The 21,854-nt window shown below is 34.1% G+C and overlaps 1 protein-coding gene across 5 annotated transcripts in view; it reads left to right on the top strand.

Moving 5' to 3' along the window:
• FUT9 (fucosyltransferase 9) overlaps nucleotides 1-12,682 on the top strand; it is a 90,841-nt gene extending 78,159 nt beyond the window's left edge. For all 5 annotated transcript variants that reach the window (XM_026726700.2, XM_087913987.1, XM_087913982.1 and 2 more), the window contains one exon: nucleotides 3,092-12,682. In XM_026726700.2, coding sequence (XP_026582485.1) covers nucleotides 3,092-4,176 — 1,085 coding nt within the window. In that variant the 3' untranslated portion in view covers nucleotides 4,177-12,682. The remainder of the gene's footprint in view (nucleotides 1-3,091) is intronic.
• Nucleotides 12,683-21,854: the final 9,172 nt, after the last annotated feature.

The following is a 21,854-nucleotide window of genomic DNA, read 5'->3' as shown; positions in this document are numbered from 1 at the left end:
TGACTCCTTAATTCAGGAAAAGTCTTTTCTTTTCTTTGTTTTCTTTAAGTCCCTCATCAATTCTATTACTCAAACCTATTAATGTTTGTTTGTTTGTTTGTTTTTTAGCAGGATATCTTTTCCAGTATATCCTCCTCACCGAATAGCATGGCTTTCCACAAATATACTGTATATCTTCCAGATGAATTAGAATGTAATTCTTTTCATTTCATTTCTTGATATCTTGGACTGTATCTACATGCGAGAGAGAGGGGGGAAGAGAAAGGGAGATTTAAATTATTAGCTTGATGGATAGTCTAGCTAATTTAACAGTAACTCTCAAAAAAACAGTCTTCTATACTGCTTTCTGTAGCTATCAAGTCCTTACTTGGAACTAATAGGTCAGAATTTCAGGTAGAAGGAAGAACAGAAGACAATAGCTTTTTAATGAAGCATATTCTGTACAAATCTCTTTCTTCCTCCAAGTCATAACTAAAATAGCTGGGAGTAATAATGAGATAAGCATCTAAGGTGTGTCCAAACTTTAGACGCTTTGCAGAGACACTCAGAATCATGGTATGATCCTCTATTTGCATAACATAAAAAGAATACATGAATTAATTTGTCACATCTTTATCTTCTACTGAGCTTTGATACATCATTCCTTCAATCCACCCTAACATTCTGTTGCAGTTCCATGTAGCTATGCAGTCAGAAGAACTGATACTTCATTAAACTGACTATTTATCATGCAATTCATTAAGCTCATTATCCATCATGATCACTAGAAAAGGTCATTCTTCTGGGCAAGACTGCAAAGAGGTTGCATTCCAATCAAATGTAGATTTGCTCTGATTCAGCTAGCCTTTGATTTCTAGGGGGTATTCTAACTATTCTTCCTACATCCCCCCCTCATCAATATGTACAGACCCTTTCTATGGAAACCTAAAATACTCCATTATTAGTTCAAATAGGACAGTTGTTTCCCACCTAAAAATGTCTTTACAAATAATGCTACATTATAATTAATTCCCCAGGCCATTCTGTTTTAGGAACGCAGCCAGATCTGCCTTATTGATACCTGAGGCAGAAACAAATCCTATTTGATTGCTAAAGTAATCAAATAAGATAAAGTGAGCATTGTAGAATAAGTCAGATTTGCTTCTTATGGCCCACCTATGATTTTGTAGAACCATTCAAGTTTTTTTTAAGGGGGAAGTATACAAAATGCTACTCACAGATGTCAGAATAACTGAATGTGTTATACCAGAGTAAAAACATGTGATATATACAGGGGTGGGATTCCACCAGTATAACAACCAGTTCAGTGTTCTCACACTCTCCACGCACTCTGCATTTAAAAAAGGCAAGCCCATACTTATCTTCAACTGCAGCCTTTGTGAAGAAAACAGCTGAGGCATGTCAAACCGCTCTGCTGCGTGAATCAGCTGTGCTGTAAACAAAGACATAAAGCACAGGAAAGAGCAGGGTGGGCGGGCCCACTTCCTTGTTGCAGCGAACCAGTTCGGGGTGAGCTGAACATGGGAAAAGGGGTTCGCCCGAACCGGTAGAATCCCACCCCGAATATATAGAATTTGGCATGGAGAAAACTGGGAGGGAGGGTGTTATTTAAAATCTGATACACTTTTCGAGTGATCCCTGAAATCTCTTGGAGGTATTATAATTCAATCCATTTTTGCCATGTGTGAAATAGTAGCTGGATGGTGAAAATGAAATGAGGTATGAATGGACATGTAAGTATTATATGTGACTAGCATAGAATATGTGAATGGGATGTGAAAATGAGTATTAATATGAATGACATAAGTAAACAGTAAGTAAATGGAATGGTAAGTAAATGGCATACGTACTATGTGAAGGAGGAACATTTATGAATATTTTAGAGGAAAATAAATATTAAATAAATATTAAAGGGTGGATAGTGTATTGTAAAAGGAATCTCTGTATATTTACAAGAAGAGCCTACAACCTACCAGTCAACATCAAATGTCACCTTGTAGACAGAAAAAAGTGCCCACTTTTATTTCTATTCCATAAAAGTAAAGGGCAAAACAAAGTTTCCCCAGCATCAATTGGTGTGGTAAATCTGTTCAAAGATATACTAACTTGATGGTTGGAGTCATGCATTGTGCTGAGTAGGCCTACCTTTAAGGCTGGCCTGGAAAATGTAGGGAATACAGAATTCTGAGACTTTAGGGGAAATGTATATTACATAGGAAAAGATACACTCACTGAAAGCAGCTCAAATCCCCTGACAACTAAGACTAACCTGAACACAGCCAAGCCCCCACCTGAATAGAACACACCCCCAGTCAATCAGAACACAGCCAAACCTCCAACCAATCCGATCACAGCCAGGCCCCCAACCAATAAGAACACACCCCCAGCCAATCAGAACACAGCCAAGCCCCCACCCAGTCAAGTCGCACTCCCACTGGCAGTTAAAAGAAGAAGAAAAACAGCTGCAAGCTCACATTACTCCAAAAAGCACAAAGCCAAAGACACAAGCTTGAAGATGACGAATGAGATTTTGTTGAAACATTGCCAAAATACTTCCAATTTTACACGGGAGAAAACCCAAATAACCAAAGATCCACATATATATGTATGTGTATAGATACACACACACACACACACATATATTTCATATAAAATAAACAAAGAATTATTGAAGTTAGACAATTAATGATCAATATAACATTAATAACAATAGCAAAATTTATAAATGTTAAAAACGAAGGAAAAGGAAAATCCCCCTAAAAATAATATAAATATTTAATTTTTGACTTCTCCTGAAACCAGAAACAATAAAGGATTTTGCTGAATACAGATGTGGCTAACTGAATAATATTAATTTAAATAAAATACACAAATACATGCAGCATAGTGATGTAATTGTTTTCATTCCACTTCAACACATATTTTCAATTTATCTGATTTCCATTCAGGTTTGTGAAAAATATTATGGTTCTTTATTTGTAATTTTTATTTGTAATTTTTATTACATTATTTGTAATTTTTAGGGTTAGGGTTAAAACACCACCTTAATCTAAAAACACTGACTTTAAACTCTTCCTTCTTTTCTTTGTAGATCAAATTATGACATCATCATCCAAAGGAATTTTTCGGCCATTTCTATTTCTCTTCATTGTGCTTGGTTGTTTCATGGCTTGTCTGCTGATATATATCAAACCCACAAGCGGATGGATCTCTAGTCCTATTGAATCAGCCAGCTCAGTTCTAAAGATGAAGAATTTCTTCTCGACCAAAAGTGATTACATTAATGAAACAACAATTCTGATATGGGTTTGGCCATTTGGACAGATATTTGATCTGAAATTCTGTCCCACTTTTAATATCCATGGATGCCACCTGACAACGGATCGCTCTCTATATAACCAGTCTCATGCAGTTCTCATTCACCACAGAGACATTAGCTGGGATTTGACTAATTTACCTCAGCAGCCTAGACCTGCATTTCAGAAATGGATCTGGATGAACCTGGAATCACCAACCCATACTCCACAAAAGAGCGGGATTGAACATTTGTTCAATTTGACCCTCACCTATCGCCGGGATTCAGATATTCAGGTGCCTTATGGCTTCATGATAGTTAGCACAAATTCCTTTGAGTATGAAATGCCGAATAAAGAAAAACTTGTATGTTGGGTAGTGAGTAACTGGAATCCTGAGCATGCTAGAGTTAAGTATTATAACGAATTAAGTAAATATATTGAAATCCATACCTATGGACAAGCATTTGGAGATTATATCAGTGATAAAAATTTGATCCCCACTATTTCCACTTGCAAGTTTTACCTTTCCTTTGAAAATTCTATCCATAAAGACTACATTACAGAGAAACTCTACAATGCTCTTTTTGCTGGATCTGTGCCAGTCGTTCTGGGTCCTCCCAGAGAAAACTATGAGAATTACATCCCAGCTAATTCTTTCATACATGTGGAGGATTTCTTGTCTCCAAAGGACCTTTCAGAGTACCTTCTGATGCTTGATAAAAACACTAAACTGTATATTAGCTACTTCAACTGGAGGAAGGATTTTTCAGTGCGCCTTTCTCGATTCTGGGAATCACATGCATGTCTCGCTTGTGACCATGTAAAGAGACACCAAGAATACAAGTCTGTTGGTAATTTAGAGAAATGGTTTTGGAACTAAACCTTTATCCATTTTTTCCTGCACTTTATATTAGGGGGGAGGAAAGCTGTCAAAATCGCCATCCCAAGATGAGGAGAGGGGGGTAAATTCCAGAGTAAAGCATTACAGTTTGTCATCTGGCCTTTCTTCTCAATGTGGATCAATAATTCACTTAAAGCCTTGAAACCTTAACCACTCTCCTTCCTTTCCAGATAAAGATGTCTTTCAAAAAAACTAATAGTGGTCACTTTCTGTTCCGTTTATTTGTTGAAGAAGTGACCACCATCTTTCAGATTCTTCTTGTATTTTATTGAGCCGAGATTTTGAAAAGGAATTAAGAAATAATCCAACATTGGATTTCCCTTCTTTAAACAATCCAAACTCTAGTGACTTACTGTTATACTGTATTTTAATCATACATTTACTGTCCCATGTGGGAAACCAAAAAGTAGCAACTTTTGCAGGATGTACTTATGGGAGATACGTGAAATAACTTGGGTGCTTTTAAAAACCATGACATGGCTGCAGAAATTATTCCATCCTGCACCTCTGCCACGACATTATTTTATAATTCGTTGGAACTCCTGCTGTGTTTGACAATGTTCACTGAGGAGTTTGCTCTTATATACTGTTTCATCATTTTTGCAATGCTGCATCACTGTCAGTTACATAAGGCAATCCTGTGTATATTGATTAAAGCATTTTTTTTCTTACAGGGGAGCAAATGAAATTGGGGAGGGGGTATGAAACTAATCAACATAAAACAATGGGACCAAACTATTTATTATGGTTTAACAAATATCCACTAATTTATGAAATAGAATGATACCTCCACAATGTTTGATTCTGTTTTATAAACTACTTTCTAAATCGTTTCTAAATGGTTGTGTCTTATAAATTGTCTTTGGTTGCAGAACATCTTTGCTTACTTCATGGGAAGCAAGCTCATTCACAGTGATGGACTCTGACTTCCAAATGCCAGACAGGACATGGTGATCAAAACTTAAGTTGGTTTTTTTAATGTAAGCATACTGCCATGCTATGGATATTAGAAAGGAATGAGGCTTTGATCATTTAGTCACAACTTCCATTTTGAAGCCAGTGACTCCCATGGTGGTTGCTTCAATGGGAAGACTTGCATTTAGTTTCACATGTTTGGTTAATCCTTCATCTATTTCAAAGGTTTTTAAAAAAAAAACATAAAAAAGAAAACTTTTGTGAAAAAAATTAACCAAAAATGGGAAAATTAAACTTGCACTGTAATTCTGGATAAAAATACTTATCAGTCTGGATCAGAGGAAACAAGCTAACCACTTATTAGTCTAACCTATAAATGCATAAGTTATTCCAAGAGGAGAAGCTTCTTTGGCTTTTGTACTGATTTCCAAAAAAAAAAAAAAAGTTTAAAAGCCAGCCTAAGACAACAAATACTAAGTTTCATTGAGTTTACTTCTGTATTAATCGAAGTAATTGAATGCAGTTCCAATAACAATTTTGTATGCATTCCCCTAATTTCCATTTTGTCATGTTAAAAAATTACAGTGTGACAATTTTGAATTTTACCCAACTTTTTCCAGAGGTCCAATTTGTCTTGGGTCTTAAGAAGGGCATAAGGGTTTAAGGCTAAGAATTTCAGTAATGTTATTGTCCATGGTTTACATTTCTTTCTAAAATGAAAACATGAATTGCATGTTTTATGGATGACCACATTTTCCTATTGACATTACTGATGAAACTCTTGAGAGTAGAGGAGAAAGCAAATTAAGAGATTATTGGCTTTATTAATATTGCCAATTTTCAGCAGCAGTTTGTTATTATATGTTTGGTTTGGAAACTGTTGACAGATGATGAACTTGCTTCCATCTCTCATTATAACAGGGGTGAGCAGGAGGGTTGGTTTTTTTCCCCCTAATTTTGGAAGCTTTCAGTTGGCCTATAAAACATGTTAATTTTAATTACTTTTACTAGTGAACACAATCTGCAGAATGGTAAGTGGTTTTCAAATTGCAGAGATACCATTACGTTCAGCGTATTATATGAAAGAGTTTAGGTTGAAGGTAGATATTTTTAAACATGTATTAGGGAGATGCGTTCACCCTTGGATTTCAAAATGTTATTAATTGACTTAACAGTTTGTGGCTTGATTTCATGTCCTTTTTGGAAGGTGTTAATTCAGTCTGTGTTTAACATGAAATGAATATATATGTAACTTCTTCAGGCAATGCAAGCTGACAGTATGGAAGAGTCTTTATTTAGAACTTTTCCTCCACATGGTTTTATCAGTATCAAAAAAGGAGAACTTAACAGTTAACTCAAAGATTTTTCATAAATTACATTTTTGCTATTAGACTGAAGTAGTCCCTTTTAAACATAATTTAAATGTATTTAACTTCTGATAATTAAAACACTGGGCAATTATGTTTACTTTAGGGGTGTTTCTTGGAAATGATTTGTATGAAGTCACAGTGAATAAAGAGAAGTAGTTTGGTGTAGTGGTTTAGAAATCAGAGACTCTGAGTTCTAATCCCACCATAGGCATGACAGCTGGCTGACTGACTTTGGGCCAGTCATTCTCTCTCAGACTAACCTACCTCACAGGTTTGTTGCATGGTGAAAACAGGAAGGAATATTAGGTGTCTGTTGCTACCTAGAATTACTGATAAAGTAATAAAAGTGGGATAAAATTCAAATAAACAATTGTTCACATTTTAAATTTGCCATAAGTCCCAGAATCTGAAGAAATAAAAAGACAACAGTTAGCCTCAAACTTTAGAAAACAGGGTTTTTTTTGGTGTGGTTATGTCTCTTTGTGTATGTATACACATGTGAATTTTTCACATGAGATTTTTCTGGATTCCCAAGTTTCAGTTTGTGAAATCAGCATTTTAAACTCAAAAATAACATTTAATTCAGGGGTTACCTGAAAAAATAAGTGAGATAAAATGTTTAATTCTATCCTCTTGAGAGAAGAATGGTCTGATGGTCTCTGTCCCACTTACTTCTTTGTCCATATCATGCATGCACATGGAAGATGTTTTTTATGTAGACTGCAGCTTTAACAATAGGGAAAAAGTCGGTCATGGAGGATCAGGCTTTTTTCTGTGAACTAGTTTCCCACCCAATAAAAAATAGAGCAGAGACAACAAAATGGAAGGAGTTGACCTAAGTGGACTCTGTTCATTTAAATGTATTTTCATCAGAAGATCTGCCATAGCCAATGCATTTCCCCATAACTTTGATTCATGTTCTGTAGCATGTTAACATGTAGGCAATGCTTTATAATCATCCAGTCCATGGTTGCAGAATTAAAACATCCTGGTTTCTTCAGTGCTAAAAAATGCCCAAATGAACTTTTGCTATCTGAAATTAATTATCCAAGAATCAAAGTACTTGTGTAATCAAACTTGGTGCTAATGTACCCTATGTTAACTGTTTCGTTGTGTCTGAACTCTGGACTTTCAAACTGTTCAACAAGATATTTAGATAAATGAATTTGCAAGGTTAATCTTTTTCATTTTTTAAAGAATTTGTTCAGCAAGTTATAAATGTAAGAAGTGTTACATTCCTTTTGTACCAGTTGTAAATGGACATCATAAAATCCATGGAAACTCACTCAAACCAATGGCCTCATGACATACATGAAATACATTTAAGAACAAAAGGCCATATAATTAGAATGATACTTCCTTACGAATATGTTTATTTTTTCATATATTGTGTCACTTTAAAAGAATGTTCTCTAATAGGAAACTGTGAATCCTGTAGGTTCACCAGCAGTTGCATTAAGAAACTAAAAGAAAAACTTTGAATATACATGTTTGTGACAGAATGAAATTTGAACTTTTGGAAAATATTTGTATTTGAGAATGAAAGTTGTGGCTTTAGTCCCAATAGAAAGATACTGCTTTCTGGTATCAAGGGAGAGAAAGGGATCCCTTAAATTGCTAAGAATTTCATCTTCAATTCCTTGTGCCATATTCTTCAGCATTTTCAATATCTCCCAGAATTCAAACTTGGGTTTGATAAATAGGATGAAGTTGGAGACTGCAAGATCTATCCCTCTGTGAGTGTTTATGTGTATATGTTTATGCTTGTATAACTGTTGAAACTACTTGGATGTCATTTGTACATTTTGGGAGGAGGATTCAAAAAGCAATATGCAAAGCAAACTGTATTATTTTGTTCTGGGCATATTACTTTCAAAAGAGCATAACATATTGAAGTGGTTTAGAGCAAATATCTTTTTCTGATGATTAAAATATCATTTACACAGTATCATTTGCAGTATAATGAAGACCATAGAGTTGTTTCTTCTTCACTGATTTGCTCTATTTGTTTCCTCAAAATTTTAAAGTGTATTTGTCTACAGATATGAACTTTTCATGCAATAGACATTTAATGGTTACAGAGTAACAAATTCTCACTGCATGTAAATCTGGCCCATGAAAAATGTCATCAGTTTTTACAAATACAATCTACAGTATTACTCTTAATAATTGCTGCCCTGATTGTGTGAAAACACTTCTTTCATAGTACAAACACAGCTATAAGAGATACCTCTCTTTCAGTATTTTGCTTTAATTCTGTAATAGTTAAATTTTAGGTCTTTCAAGATGTTCTGCAACACGTGAAACTATAGGATAAATACTCAATTACAAGGCTAATTGCTAAATGTGAACAATTTAAGAAAGAGTAACATTGGAAAAGGATAAAACTAGAATATTAATTCATATCTGTCACTCATTGTACATTAACAGTTCTGGAAATTAACTTAATAAATTAATGTACAGAACAAATAAACTACACATGTTCAAAATTACTGTTAATGTATGTATGTAATATGTGCAAGAAGAAATGCATCCTATGTTATATATAAATTTTTAAAAAATATACTGTGTCTTGCTAAAATATTGCCACTTTCTGGATTGGAAAATAGTTATAATACCAGCTCTTAATATAGCCCATAATTTCCCTGTGTGAAACTGAATTTCAGTATATACTAATTTTATTCAGTTATTGGTGTCATGGACCTCAAATATTGGTAAATGTGTACTTACTGATGTTACTTTTGTAAAAGTTCAAGGATATATAATCCTAAAACTACATGAAGTAGAATTAGGGCTATCTGAGAAAAAAACCGTGTCACTTGAAACTCTCCTGTATAGAGAAAAGTTTACTGAATTTCTGATAATACAAACTAAGCTTTTGTTTTGAATTTCAAATTTATGCCTTCTGCCACAATATGAAAACTCAATTTGTCAGCTATAACCCATCCACCTATAATGCTAAATTGTCCTAAGGGATGTTACTCTAATTTCCTAATTGGACTAATTTCCAATTTAAAAACACACAAGATTTTTATCTTACAGTCTACATATATGTTTTATATAAAATGTGTTTCACATGAAAATAATTTTTTAGGGAAAACAAGTTTTTTACTTACATGATTTCACATTTTGTTGTATTTAATCCCCTTAAATATTTTACAACTAATTCATTTACAAAGATTCATAAAGAAGTAGTAGCATTGCAATCTGAAGAACATATGCAAAAGTTTGTAGATGATATTATTAAAGGAAAACTGATTCTTACAATTATGTAGTACATATAATTTTAGTTCTTGATATTCAGAGTTACAGATAAAAGTATCTTCACTTCATACAAAGGCATTTGCAAATTTATACTGGATGATCTCATTTTTAAAACAGATCACACTTTAGATTGTGAAAGTACATATTATGTATGCTAGTCATGTACTGTTTTTCCTAACTGCATAGTATCCTTGGGCGAGCTAGTTCTTCAATACTTACCATTATATTCTGCATATTGAAATGTATCAGTTTACTCCCACACTCTATCCTGGAATGGTTCCTTTAAATGCATGTATATTAAGAATGTAAATAATCCTACGATTTCTTCAAAGGAAACTAGCATATCTTTTTCTTTAAAAAGGAGACTGGAGGGAAATCCAAGGAAAGACTAGAAGTTGCACTTTTTCATTTCAAATATACAAGGCAGCAAAGGACTTTTTCAATTATGCTTAAACATTATAAAAATTTAAGACTTTATAGAACTCTGATTTTTTTTCCAGAACATTTTTTCCTCTTTAGATCATCCTGCCTGAAATAATGTATGTCAAAACACATGTAAAAATCATTTGAAAATAATGCTACAACAGAAACATGATTTTTAAAAATCTGCACATTCACAATGAACATGAATTTGTTTACCTCACAAGCATCATTATTTTAGTAATGCAGTCCTACAAGAATGTAGAATATGGTGAAAAATGCCACAATCATTATTGACAATCTAATCAATGCATAATTTAAAGTGTCTCTAATCATTTACTTTATACCCAGTAGGTAGTCCTAATGAATTATCTTTATTCCCAAGAGAAAGGATCTTGTCAGTGATCCAATCAAAGTTAATTTATATTAATCTCTCTCACTGATAACAACTTAGACAAACAGGTGCTTTTGCTTCAGTCATATTGTTAAAAGTCTCATAACTCATTTTCTAGTGACAGATAAATCTAAATTATGGGAACCTTAACAAACATAGATAAACATTTCTCTGAAATGTGAAATTTTTGGAAAAACCACTGTGGTATGCTTTGTCATAGCTTCACTTTTGTATGTAAAATGAGCTGGATATTTTATTCTTCACCGACATCCATTGTATAAAGAATTGCAGTGCCATTCTTGTATTACCAAATTTTGTCAATATGTACAGAAAATCCGTTTCAAATGTTACTTTATTCAGTGCAACTTAAATATGACCATAAAAATAAAAACACACACACACACACACACATATATATATATATATATAAAGGATGCTCTTTGTGCAATTCTCAGCAAAAAATAAACTGGATATGAGCCCCACTGAATTTAACTAGAGCTTATATTTATATCAGTAAAATAAGCAGGATTGTGCTGTTAATCAGTGTGCCAACTTGTACCCAGTAAAGAAGCACAAGGTGAAAAAAGTGGGGAAATAATTACTAGGACTGATTTTTGTATCAATGCGTTGTAACTTTGCACTACTTTGTAAAAAAAACAAACCTTAAAATTTAAAGCCAAATGTATAGCATATAAAACATATTTTCCTGACTGTGTTATCATCCTGTCTCGTGAGTATATTAATATGAATGTTATGTACTGTTTTAAGACTAATAATGGCCAGGCACACTGATGAGTCAGTTTGATTTTTACTTTCAAAAACCACATTTTCCACTTACCATATTTTTTTTGTATTTGATAAATGGCTGATCTTAGCAAACACTGATTTAAAGTAGCAGACTGCTGGAGAAAGTTACCAGGTAGTAAACTGATCACTAATTGAAACCACTTAGCCAAGAAGCTTTTAAATTACAGACTCTCTAATTAGATAGGATACTTGAAGTGGAAATGGGTGCTATTAGTCAATCTTGCTGTAGTTTCTTTCTGGTTAGAAAGTTGAAATGTAATAAATCTTTATTGATTAAATTATCAATATTTAAAATATTGTGAAAGAAGAAAAAAAATTGAAAAACCAAATGCATAATGTAAGCAGCAAGAACAGAACTGTATGTCATGAATAAAAAAGTGTCCTGTTTGAGGAAACCACTTTGACACCTGCAAGTTAAAGCACTTAAATGGCATGACAGCATAATTTTTGATTTTGATAAATGAGCATGTTGCTGAAATCATGCCACAGGGAAGCAGCTCTTACAATCACTTGGCATATATTTACGAGACAAGTTTATTTAAAGCACTTATTATCTATATTTATGACAAATTCCAGAAAAGAATGAAGTGAATTCATCAAAAGTTAGTTCGTTGGTCTTGGCAAAAGAGGTTAAGTCTTTTTAGTATCTGTACTTAAGAATCAGGTTTCCACATGCAGAGTGATATATTCATGTTTGCTTTATAATTCTGGAGACAAGGATAGTTCTTGTTTATTGCATCAAATTGTATATAAATATAACTATCCAATGATGATATAACTTCCAGAAGATATAAATTGTATCTTCTAAAATACACATTTGAAGAAGCCATGAAAAAACAAGGCCTTGTCAAAAAAATGTGTATGGTTTTTTTTTTATGGGTTAGAAGTTGAAATTGCTCTTTGTGCTCTCTACATGTGACCTCAAAGAAAAATATTTTCCTGTTGTTTGAATTACCATTTTGGCTCCTTAATATGTGCAAGTAAAATTATATAATTGTTTCCCCCTCCCCTTTTCTTGTAAAATTTCTATGTTTAAGATTATGTGTGATTCTGAATATCTCCTACACTGATTGCAAACTGCAAAGATGCATTATATGGAATGCCGGGAAATTCAAATTGTGACAAAGCCTTCAAGAAGGTGAATGGAAGTTTGTTTCTATTGTATTACGAGAATTTCATTGATTTTTTTTTAAAAAAAACATGCATTGACAGAGGCATTCCTCCCAAAAGATAAAACACTGGATATGTAAATTTGTGTCAATATGTGAACAAAGTTGTTGTAAGAAGAATATTTAAATAAAAAGACTCAAAAGTATTTTCCCATGGGGTTTACATTTATATTTAATCTGGATTCAGATCAATTTTCCTGGCCAATGTATGTGTCTTTACAGCTCTATAATAAATTCAGCTTCAGTGAAGTATAAAATAAATCTGGAATTGACGGAATAATTTTTCAAAATACTTTCAAATAGAACCCCAGCAACCAAAATCAAACACAAATTATTCTCTTACTCTTCATTATATAACGTGTGTGTGTGTATGTAAGTATGTATATATATGTGTGTGTGTGTGTGTGTGTGTGTGTGTGTGTGTGTGTATGGTGTACACTATACAGAAGCCTGATGATGGCAGATGAGATTCTGCCGAAACGTTGCTACAACTTTAAAAGCACAACTACAATGACGTGGGAAAATACCAGAACAAAGCTGAATGCCATACATGTAAGTACCCGCGAAAACTTAAGAAAACATACACACACATATATATATATATACACACACATACATACATACATACATACATACATACATTATATAATGTCCATTTTATTCAAGCAACTGAACAACTTACAGGGATAAAAATACTGAAAAATTCATTATATAAAGCCCTTATACGCAAGGAAAAATCATAACCATGTTAATTGAAAAAGCAAATTGATGCAGAGATATTCTGAATCAGATTTACCCTTATTTTTATGCACGTCCAAAAGATCTGCCCAGTTTAGATAAGAGCCCTTTTTAAAAAATACACAAATGCACACACAAAAACAAACAAAAACTGTAAATTTCTAGAAGATAATCATCAATTCTAGTATACGTCACAGATGGATTCATGATGACTGTTAAAATAATAGTACTACCACTACTTTTGGTACTACTATTATTGCTACTTGCTAGCAAAAGGGGGGAGGGAAATCCACAGCTTTACCTTAATTCAGGTTTAATTTTTTAAATACCACTCATTCAACTAATGACAACATTGGTCAAAAGCAGCTTCCTTTGCCAAGCTTTTTTGTGTTCATGCCTGGTAATATTCTTATCTGCTATTTATTTGATAGAAGAAAAAAGAGTAGATCCTTCCTGCATTGCAAAAGCAGTGTCATTTAACATTACTTTGAAAGACGGCAAAGCCATCTTAATCTTTGAGGATATTTTCATTATAATCTTTCTTCAGTGCAATTTCATTTTTAATAAAAGTCAGTAAAAGTTTTCACAAGAAATTCCTCCATCTCACACCTGAAGAAGGTTCAGATAACATTTGAAAAATAAAAAGAGAGAGTACAGGAAAACAGCTTCCTTGCTGATTTGCTGGGCATATTTTGAAAACAATAGAAATACCAAAAACTTGTGAATGAACCCTCTGCTCATTTATGGCCACATTCCATTCCAATTACTTGTAAAATTATCACATGACACACAGACACACACTGCGACTGAAGATTAATGATTGCTGCCCTCATTTAGATAAAGTGCTCATGTACCTCCTCATGGAGCTATTTAAAAAGCTGTTATTAATAATAAACACTTTCTTGAACAGCTTTTCACTCTGAACTGCTTTTCTCTGTAGTGCAGCACTTCCCTAATAACTGCTAACCTCAAATTAACAAGCTCTGTGACCTTAATTAATTGATCAGAAACCTCTGGTTCATTTGCATTGCTGCCTGAAACTGACCAGACTTTAAATCAGTTTGAAACTGAAGGCTTTTGTTGTCAGGTGCATGAAACGTCATAAACGCACCCATGGATCAGAAAATTATTTCTCACAATTTATTACTCTTGTAGTTTCTAAAGGTCCCTAACAAGGTAGCTGCTAAATGAAGCTGGCTGAGGAATTCTGGGACTTGAAGTCCACAAGTTTTAAAGTAGCCAAGGTTGGAGAACTCTGCTGTAAATTGTTTGGAATCATAGCTAAATGTGTGTCTTTTGACCTATCTGTCTACTAATGTAGAGGCTTCACAATATTTGGAATCTTAACATCCTCCACTTATTCTGTGGAAGGATTTAAGATCCATATTGTAAATAAAAAAGCCATTTTCCCCAAGGATACAATGTTCACAAGCATATTGTTACACAATTCATGTCACAATATCTTCCTCTGTATTTAGTCCTAATTGAGAACCACTCCATCAACCTATCTGCAACCTGCCATCCTTTCTATTATTTCTGACTCACCAGCTCTTAACTCTTCCATCGATAAAACAGCATTGTGGAAAATTAGTTGGAAATTTTAAGAGAATAAGTAACCAGCAACTGCACCTGGGTATTACTTGTATCTGCCCTTCTAATGAAAGTACTAGGTCTTGTATTGACATGCTGGAACTTAATTCTCAAAGAGTCCAGGGGTGGGATGCTACCTTTTCTGCTTGATTCTAAAGAACTGGTAGCTCAGAAGAGCAGCAGACATCAAACTGGTTCTGTGTTTGCTGCTGTTTGGCCCACCCATCTGCCAGGGCTCTTACCTGTCCTTTATTTCCTGCTTTTTCAACCTCAGCTGCTTTGTGAGACACAGCTGAGGTTGAAAAAGCAGGAAAAAGAGGCTTTTCAAATGCTGCGCACCTGTGCACGGTGCTTTTCAGTTGTCCCAGCAGGTATTTTTTACACACGCACGCAGCGCACACAAAACATAGTCACCGAACTGGCAGTAACACCAGTTGAAAGAGTCCCAGGATAAAGAAGAAGAAGTTGTGCATAAAAACTAAATTTGAATGGATTTAGATATAAAGTATAAATTAATTACATACTGTCATTTAATTTCCCCAGCCTTTGGGTTTAGATGAGAGGAATCCCAGTAGTTAGTTTCAGTGCATTTTAATCTGGATGCCATTTTACTATTTTACTTGTTTTTAAAGTATTGTGGAATTTTTATTTACTTTTTAGACAGAGAGAGGGGGGATTTGTATTTCTAGTGGACATTTGTATGCCACTCAGAGTATATATATATATATTACCTGGGAGGCTCTATATATCAATTAATTAATTTGTTTAAAAAAAACCTTGTCTCCTGTCCTGTTGGACAGCAACTGTTAGAAAGACATGGAGCAGGCAAACTATGCAATCTGATACATGTGATGAGGAATGGTTCTGAAAAATATTAAATTTGCTAGAGATTTTAATAGTAAATCTGCTTCTCACTCTGCTAGAGAAAAGTTCCCGAAGGATGGATTCCAATATGAGTCCAAAAGTTCAGAACACTAAACCTCTGGTCCCGGTGACCAACCCAGACTGGATCCTGCAATATTAAACCTGTTTCTAATATAGCTTTCTTAAGTATACTTCTCACTTCCTTACATTTTATTAGCCACAAAACAATGGTTTAGGATTGACTGGCAGATCCTTTCTTTAGTACTGATATTAATGACACCTGAAGGAGAGATGAGTTTCCAAACACACAAAGTCTTAATTTTGTCAATTCTAACAGTGGTGTGGTAGTAACAGAATTGTAGGCAATGGTCTTCTCCTTATTTAAGACCAAACTAGAAGATTTGTATGAATTTATCATACCTCTTGTATGCACAGGCAATGCAGAGAGAGTGGAATGAACATTGGAAAGCAAACAACCCAAAGAATGATGGTTTTATCCACTAGCACAAAAGCAACTTGAGATCACTAAAATTCTTTGGTAAGTTTCTTAAAACACATTACCAAAGTAATAAAAGTTCATCCAAGACACCTAACAGAGTCACTAGTGTAAAATATTGTTGATTGGGATGTTCTGATACCACAGTGCAACTAAAATGTAATATATTACATTTCCCAACAGTATTTTGAAAACACTGTTGTTAAATTGTTTTGTGAAATTAATTGTATTTGATGCATTACTTGAGGGAACTTCCATAATACAATGCAATTAATTTTATAAATACATATAGACACATATTCACACAGATACACACCAATACACATAGTCCACAATGTTGCTATAACAAATATATAATTTATACCTACCCATTGTGCCTGAGCAAATAATTGTTGACTACTTCTCTTTCTAAAAGACTCCCCCTCAAATGTACACGTCCCATTGTAGTTAATTTAAAATGCAAAGCCTCTTTCAGAAGATAACTAGGTGGTGGGCAGGTTCCTCAAATTTATAGCAAAACATATTAGGACGTAAATCTGGCCCTAGAATTTTACTGATGTACAATCAAAGAAAGTTACAGCTAGAATATACATAAAGAAGCCAAAGCAAAAATAACACAAGAAAAAGCAACACTTTCCTTTAAAAAGAAAAAAAACAGACTATGTCAAGGAGGTTGTGTTATTCAAAGGAAATGAAATAGTCCTTGAAATTTCAAAAGATCTTCAATTAAACTTGCACCTAACCCTTGTAATGAGTTTCATTGTGTTTCTTCAAAGTAACATTGTGAAATCTGTATAAAAAAGCTTATCCCGTCTCTCTTGAGAGGTAGATCACTTGCCACTCAGATGGCTATCACTGTTTGAGAGTCAAGATAAGAATGAATTCAATCTTTTGCTGGCATGAGAAAACTGGGGGGAAAAAATACCTTGAAAAGAATGCATGTATTAAACATACCATGAGTTTCTTCCCTTATTTTCCAAAGTCAACCTTTAGTCAATATAATTAAGACAAAAAGTCAGATCACATTACCAACTGCAAGCTATAGACTGTACAAGGGAAGCTGATACATGCTTTTGGTAATTAATGACATTAAATGAAGCAAAATGATTTGGGAACAAGCCTCTTTATTTTACCACCCTGGCAATACTGCGAATATAATATAAACAATAGTTGCAGAAACTACTTATCTTACCAATGTACAGAAAAAATCAAATATGTCTTAAAAGCTGAAATAGGGGTCCCCCCCCCCATTTGATTTCTTACATGGTTTTTTTAAGTTTAAAAATAAAAACAAACAAACCTCTATTCTTAATAGCATTTATCTATCAATGCTTCAATGATACTTAAGATATTTGACTTCAAATTTAATGCTGATATTTTTGTTTATTTTGTTCCTTTGAGCCAATTCTTTTTTTACTCCTGACAACTGCTTGGATTAGTGTCTGTAGTTTTCTTGGTAAGGCTTTTCAAAGATGGTTTGCCCTTGCTTCCTTTCTAGGCTAAGAGAGAATGACTAACCAAGGTCACCCAGCTGGCTTTCAGCCAAAAGCGGGAGTAGAACTCACTATCTCCCAATTTCTCATCTGGTGCCTTAAATGAGTGGAGTGGATGGAATGGAGTGGAGTGGGAGGGGAGGGGAGGGGAGGGGAGGGGAGGGGAGGGGAGAAGAGAAGAGAAGAGAAGAGAAGAGAAGAGAAGAGAAGAGAAGAGAAGAGAAGAGAAGAGAAGAGAAGAGAAGAGAAGAGAAATGACAGAGTTGAAAGGGACCTTGGAGGCCTTCTATTCCAACCCCTTGCTCAGGCAGGAAATCTTATACCATTTTAGACAAATGGTTGTCCAATCTCTTCTGAAAGTAGACCAAACTCACTCTCAATATTGAATTTACAAATAGTGAAATCCAACTGTGTCCTCTTGTTAGTGGAGTGGTATCCATCTATTCCTTTCTTACAAATAGCACCATCCTAAAAATTGCTTCCAAAGAGTATAGAATGCTGGAACAGAGAGTAATGGAGAGAATAACAAAAGTTCCAGTTCAGAGGCTCTCTTGACCAACTGGATGAGAACGAAGATGTTGGCTTTTCACTGCGGCAATCACTATCAATTCGCAAACATTTAGCTTCCTTGTATCCTCAATATTTCAATAATAATCCTATTTGTTTTCATGCTACCTTTGATTAACACAGTAACATTCAAGGAAGTTAGGCATTATTTAAAAGCACATAAACAGACCAAGAACTTTTCATTTGTAGGAGGTCCATTAAGAACTAGAGATACTATTCTGTGCCAACAAACAATACTCTGTATTTAGAATGCAGACCTACAACAGTGCCTTGTAATGAACTCTGTCTTTAACATCATTGCCCATTAGCAACTCTGACCATTATTAAAGCCCAGCCCATCAATAGAAATGAGATCCTTTCCCCCCAAAATATACACTCATCCCACTGTTGCACATATCATTTGAGCTCTGCTCAAAATAACTACTCTACTATACAGACTTTGTAATGCTAATTATAATCATTGGGTTAGGGCAGGGATTATCATGGCATCATCATGTGACATATTGGGACTTTTTCCCCCCTTCGCTAAACCGGGCATGGGCATGGCCAGTGCATGATGCATCCGGCCCATGGGCCAGGAATTTGACTGCCCTGGTTTAGGGGGTCATATAGTACTTAATTTTTTGGTTTTGTAAATTGCATGTGTAAAAACTTACTCTCAACCGCAACTCCAATGGTAGGGTAGTTAATTCTTTGTTAGCATCAGCAATGACGTTACTATTCATTATCAAGGTCCACTTCATCAGATCTTAACCAATATGATTTTTTTTAAAAAAAATGCTTGCTAAGTCTTCAAAACAATTCTTCCTTAGTCTGCAAAAAATTCCACTTAAGTAAGAGGAAATTTTGGGTGGCTGAACTCTTCCTTTTTTCCTTCTCCTCCTCTCCCCTAATCTGAAGACTATTCCGATTCTTGTTCCTGAGATTGCATAGGTATTGGTGCTGAAATCAATTGATTCTTTATGTAGCTAAAGAAAACAGACAGGCCTCTTTGTCCATTTCTTCAACAAGCCTTTCCATTATAAAGCTTAGCCTATGGCTACATATGACTGTGTGGTCTCAAAAGGTTTTAAATTATTTGTAAGGAGAGTGACAGTTTTTCATTCTGCCAGCTCTACTAAATGCATTCCTTTTCCTCAAGATTAATATGTCCTATTCTGACCAACAGGTATGTCCAAATGTATTTTAGGATCTATTTAATTTGGGGTGTTCACAGAAATTAATTATTCACTATGATCTGTTTCCCATAAATCATAGGGTCTGTGTATTTACATTAGGGTGTTTTATCTGTTAAATTAAGAGATTCCCCAGTTCAGTGCCAATGATAGTGTAACATCAAGAAATCACTGCAGTAGCCCCTTGATTTGATGTCACACTGGTATAGGGGAAGGCAATTTGGAGTTTGAGTGTGCTTGATAAAATAAGGCAGGTCTGCATTACTGAACATTATTGGATTGCATTAAGTATCAACAAATGGCAGCCCTACGTCAAATCCACTAGCCTTACTTACCATTTCAGAAAAAGAAGGGCAGAGAAGTTACATCTATACATTAAAAGGTGACCTGAGGCCCAGGCTTACAAATATCACACATCATCCAATGTACAAAAACAGGAGAGTCAGAAATAGCAATAGTCTTTTTTATTATTATTTTTCCTTTTTCTCTATTTCTTATTTTCTTTTATCAATACATAATACCCATAATACCCACCCCCACCCACACACTCAAGTATGCACACACATATACGTACTAAGTAATAATAAATGAAGTTCTTACTATTAAACTATTTGTTCAAGATCAAAACTGTTATAATAACCTTGAGATGAATTGCAGTGGGTTTTTTTATATTGTATTTAACTCTGGATGAAAAGTCAAATAATGTCTTTAAATATCAATACCCTAAGTTGCAATATACTACTGATATAATTTTTCTTTCCTCTTTTTATCTTTAAAACTTTAGCCTTTCTAAATAGAATGTTCGTAATTTTTATCTTTAACCTTTCTAAATAGAACGTTCATGATTTTGATTTCATTACATCAATATTACTGGATTGAAATTTGTATTGAAACAATATTTTTATTATTTATCATAAGCTTTTTATCATTAAAAGGTATTAATTCAATGTATCAATATATGAAGATAATACAATGTATCAAGATTTGCCACATTACAGTAAAAAGGGAGGAAAGTGGGCAGCATTATATTCAGATCTAAATCTTCTTTACCTCAGAATCAGAAGATGATGTGTTATGTTCTAAGCTTATGTTTACATGCAATGACAAGTTTAGGGTTAGAATTATTGCTCTATTGAAATAAGTGCACTGGCATTTAACTAATATTAAGCCATGCTCATGATATATGAGGCTCTAAATAACTTGCAAGTAAAGCACCTATCAGATATACACCTTTACAGATGTAAATCAATATCACTAAAATCATCAGGGAAACTGTGCTGTAGATGCCTTAGAGCCCCAGAATGCCTTTTCTATGTTGGTAATAATATAGGGGAATATTCTTCCTGAAATTTACAAAACAACAACCTGCAATTAGGTTTTAGGTATCTATTCAAGAACAAACTCTTTATTCAGGCCTTCGCATACCAACATTGGATGAATAGCCTTATTCAGATCCTCTGTTCTTTCTATAAAAATGGTTTTATTTTTCAGTTATTGCTCTAATTATTGCATTTTATCTTTCCAAAAATCATGTTGAATTGTTTTCAAAGGAAGTGATATAAAACACTTAAAAACAAATACACAAATAAAGCCTAGCTATTTTGATAGCAACAGCACTTAGACTTATATACCACTTCACAGTGCTTTGCTAAATGGTTTACAGAATCAGCATATTGCTCCCAACAATCCTCATTTTACTGGCCTCAGAAGGATGAAAGGTTAAGTTAATCTTAAACCGGTCAGGATTGAACTCCTAGCAGTCAGCAGAATTAGCCTGCAATATTACATTCTAAGCAATGCACCACCAATGCTACAGCTCTTATTTTGATGATTAGCAGCAATTACTACAAGTATGAAGTTATCTTGCAACATGACTCCTTCAGCCATATCAAATTATTTTTCTTCTGTGTAAATTCAATCTAATAAATGCTAGCAATTGAATTTATTAGTTCAACAGGGACGTCTTAAATCTAATAGATGACTACTATTAATTTCTGTTTTTCCCAATGTGCATATATTTCAAACTTTAAATCCCAGATTTCATAGTAGTGAAGATAAAGTGGTAAGATTAGCTAATTTATTCCCAATGATTTCGATGAATCCTAGGTTTATTGCATATTATCAGACACCTGATGATACAAGGTTACTAAACAGCATCCAATATTTCAGCAGCCTCCTCTTTGTGTGTGATAGCATTTTCAGGGCAGCTGTTCAGGAACTAAAGGCAAATAGTTTGTGGTGAAACATTCCATTAAATAAGTATTGCATAAAAGGCAAATGAACATACTGTACTGCATCTGTGTGATATATCAATGTGAAAAAGTTTGCTAAGGTGGGATAAACATTTATGTTGCAAAATAAAAACTTGGCGAGGTCAAATGTGTTGCATAACTTT

Source organism: Pseudonaja textilis, chromosome 1 (assembly GCF_049901715.1).
Source record: "Pseudonaja textilis isolate UNSWEBS1 chromosome 1, rPseTex1.2, whole genome shotgun sequence".
NCBI lineage: Eukaryota > Metazoa > Chordata > Lepidosauria > Squamata > Elapidae > Pseudonaja > Pseudonaja textilis.
This window is presented reverse-complemented; position numbering and strand designations above follow the sequence as displayed.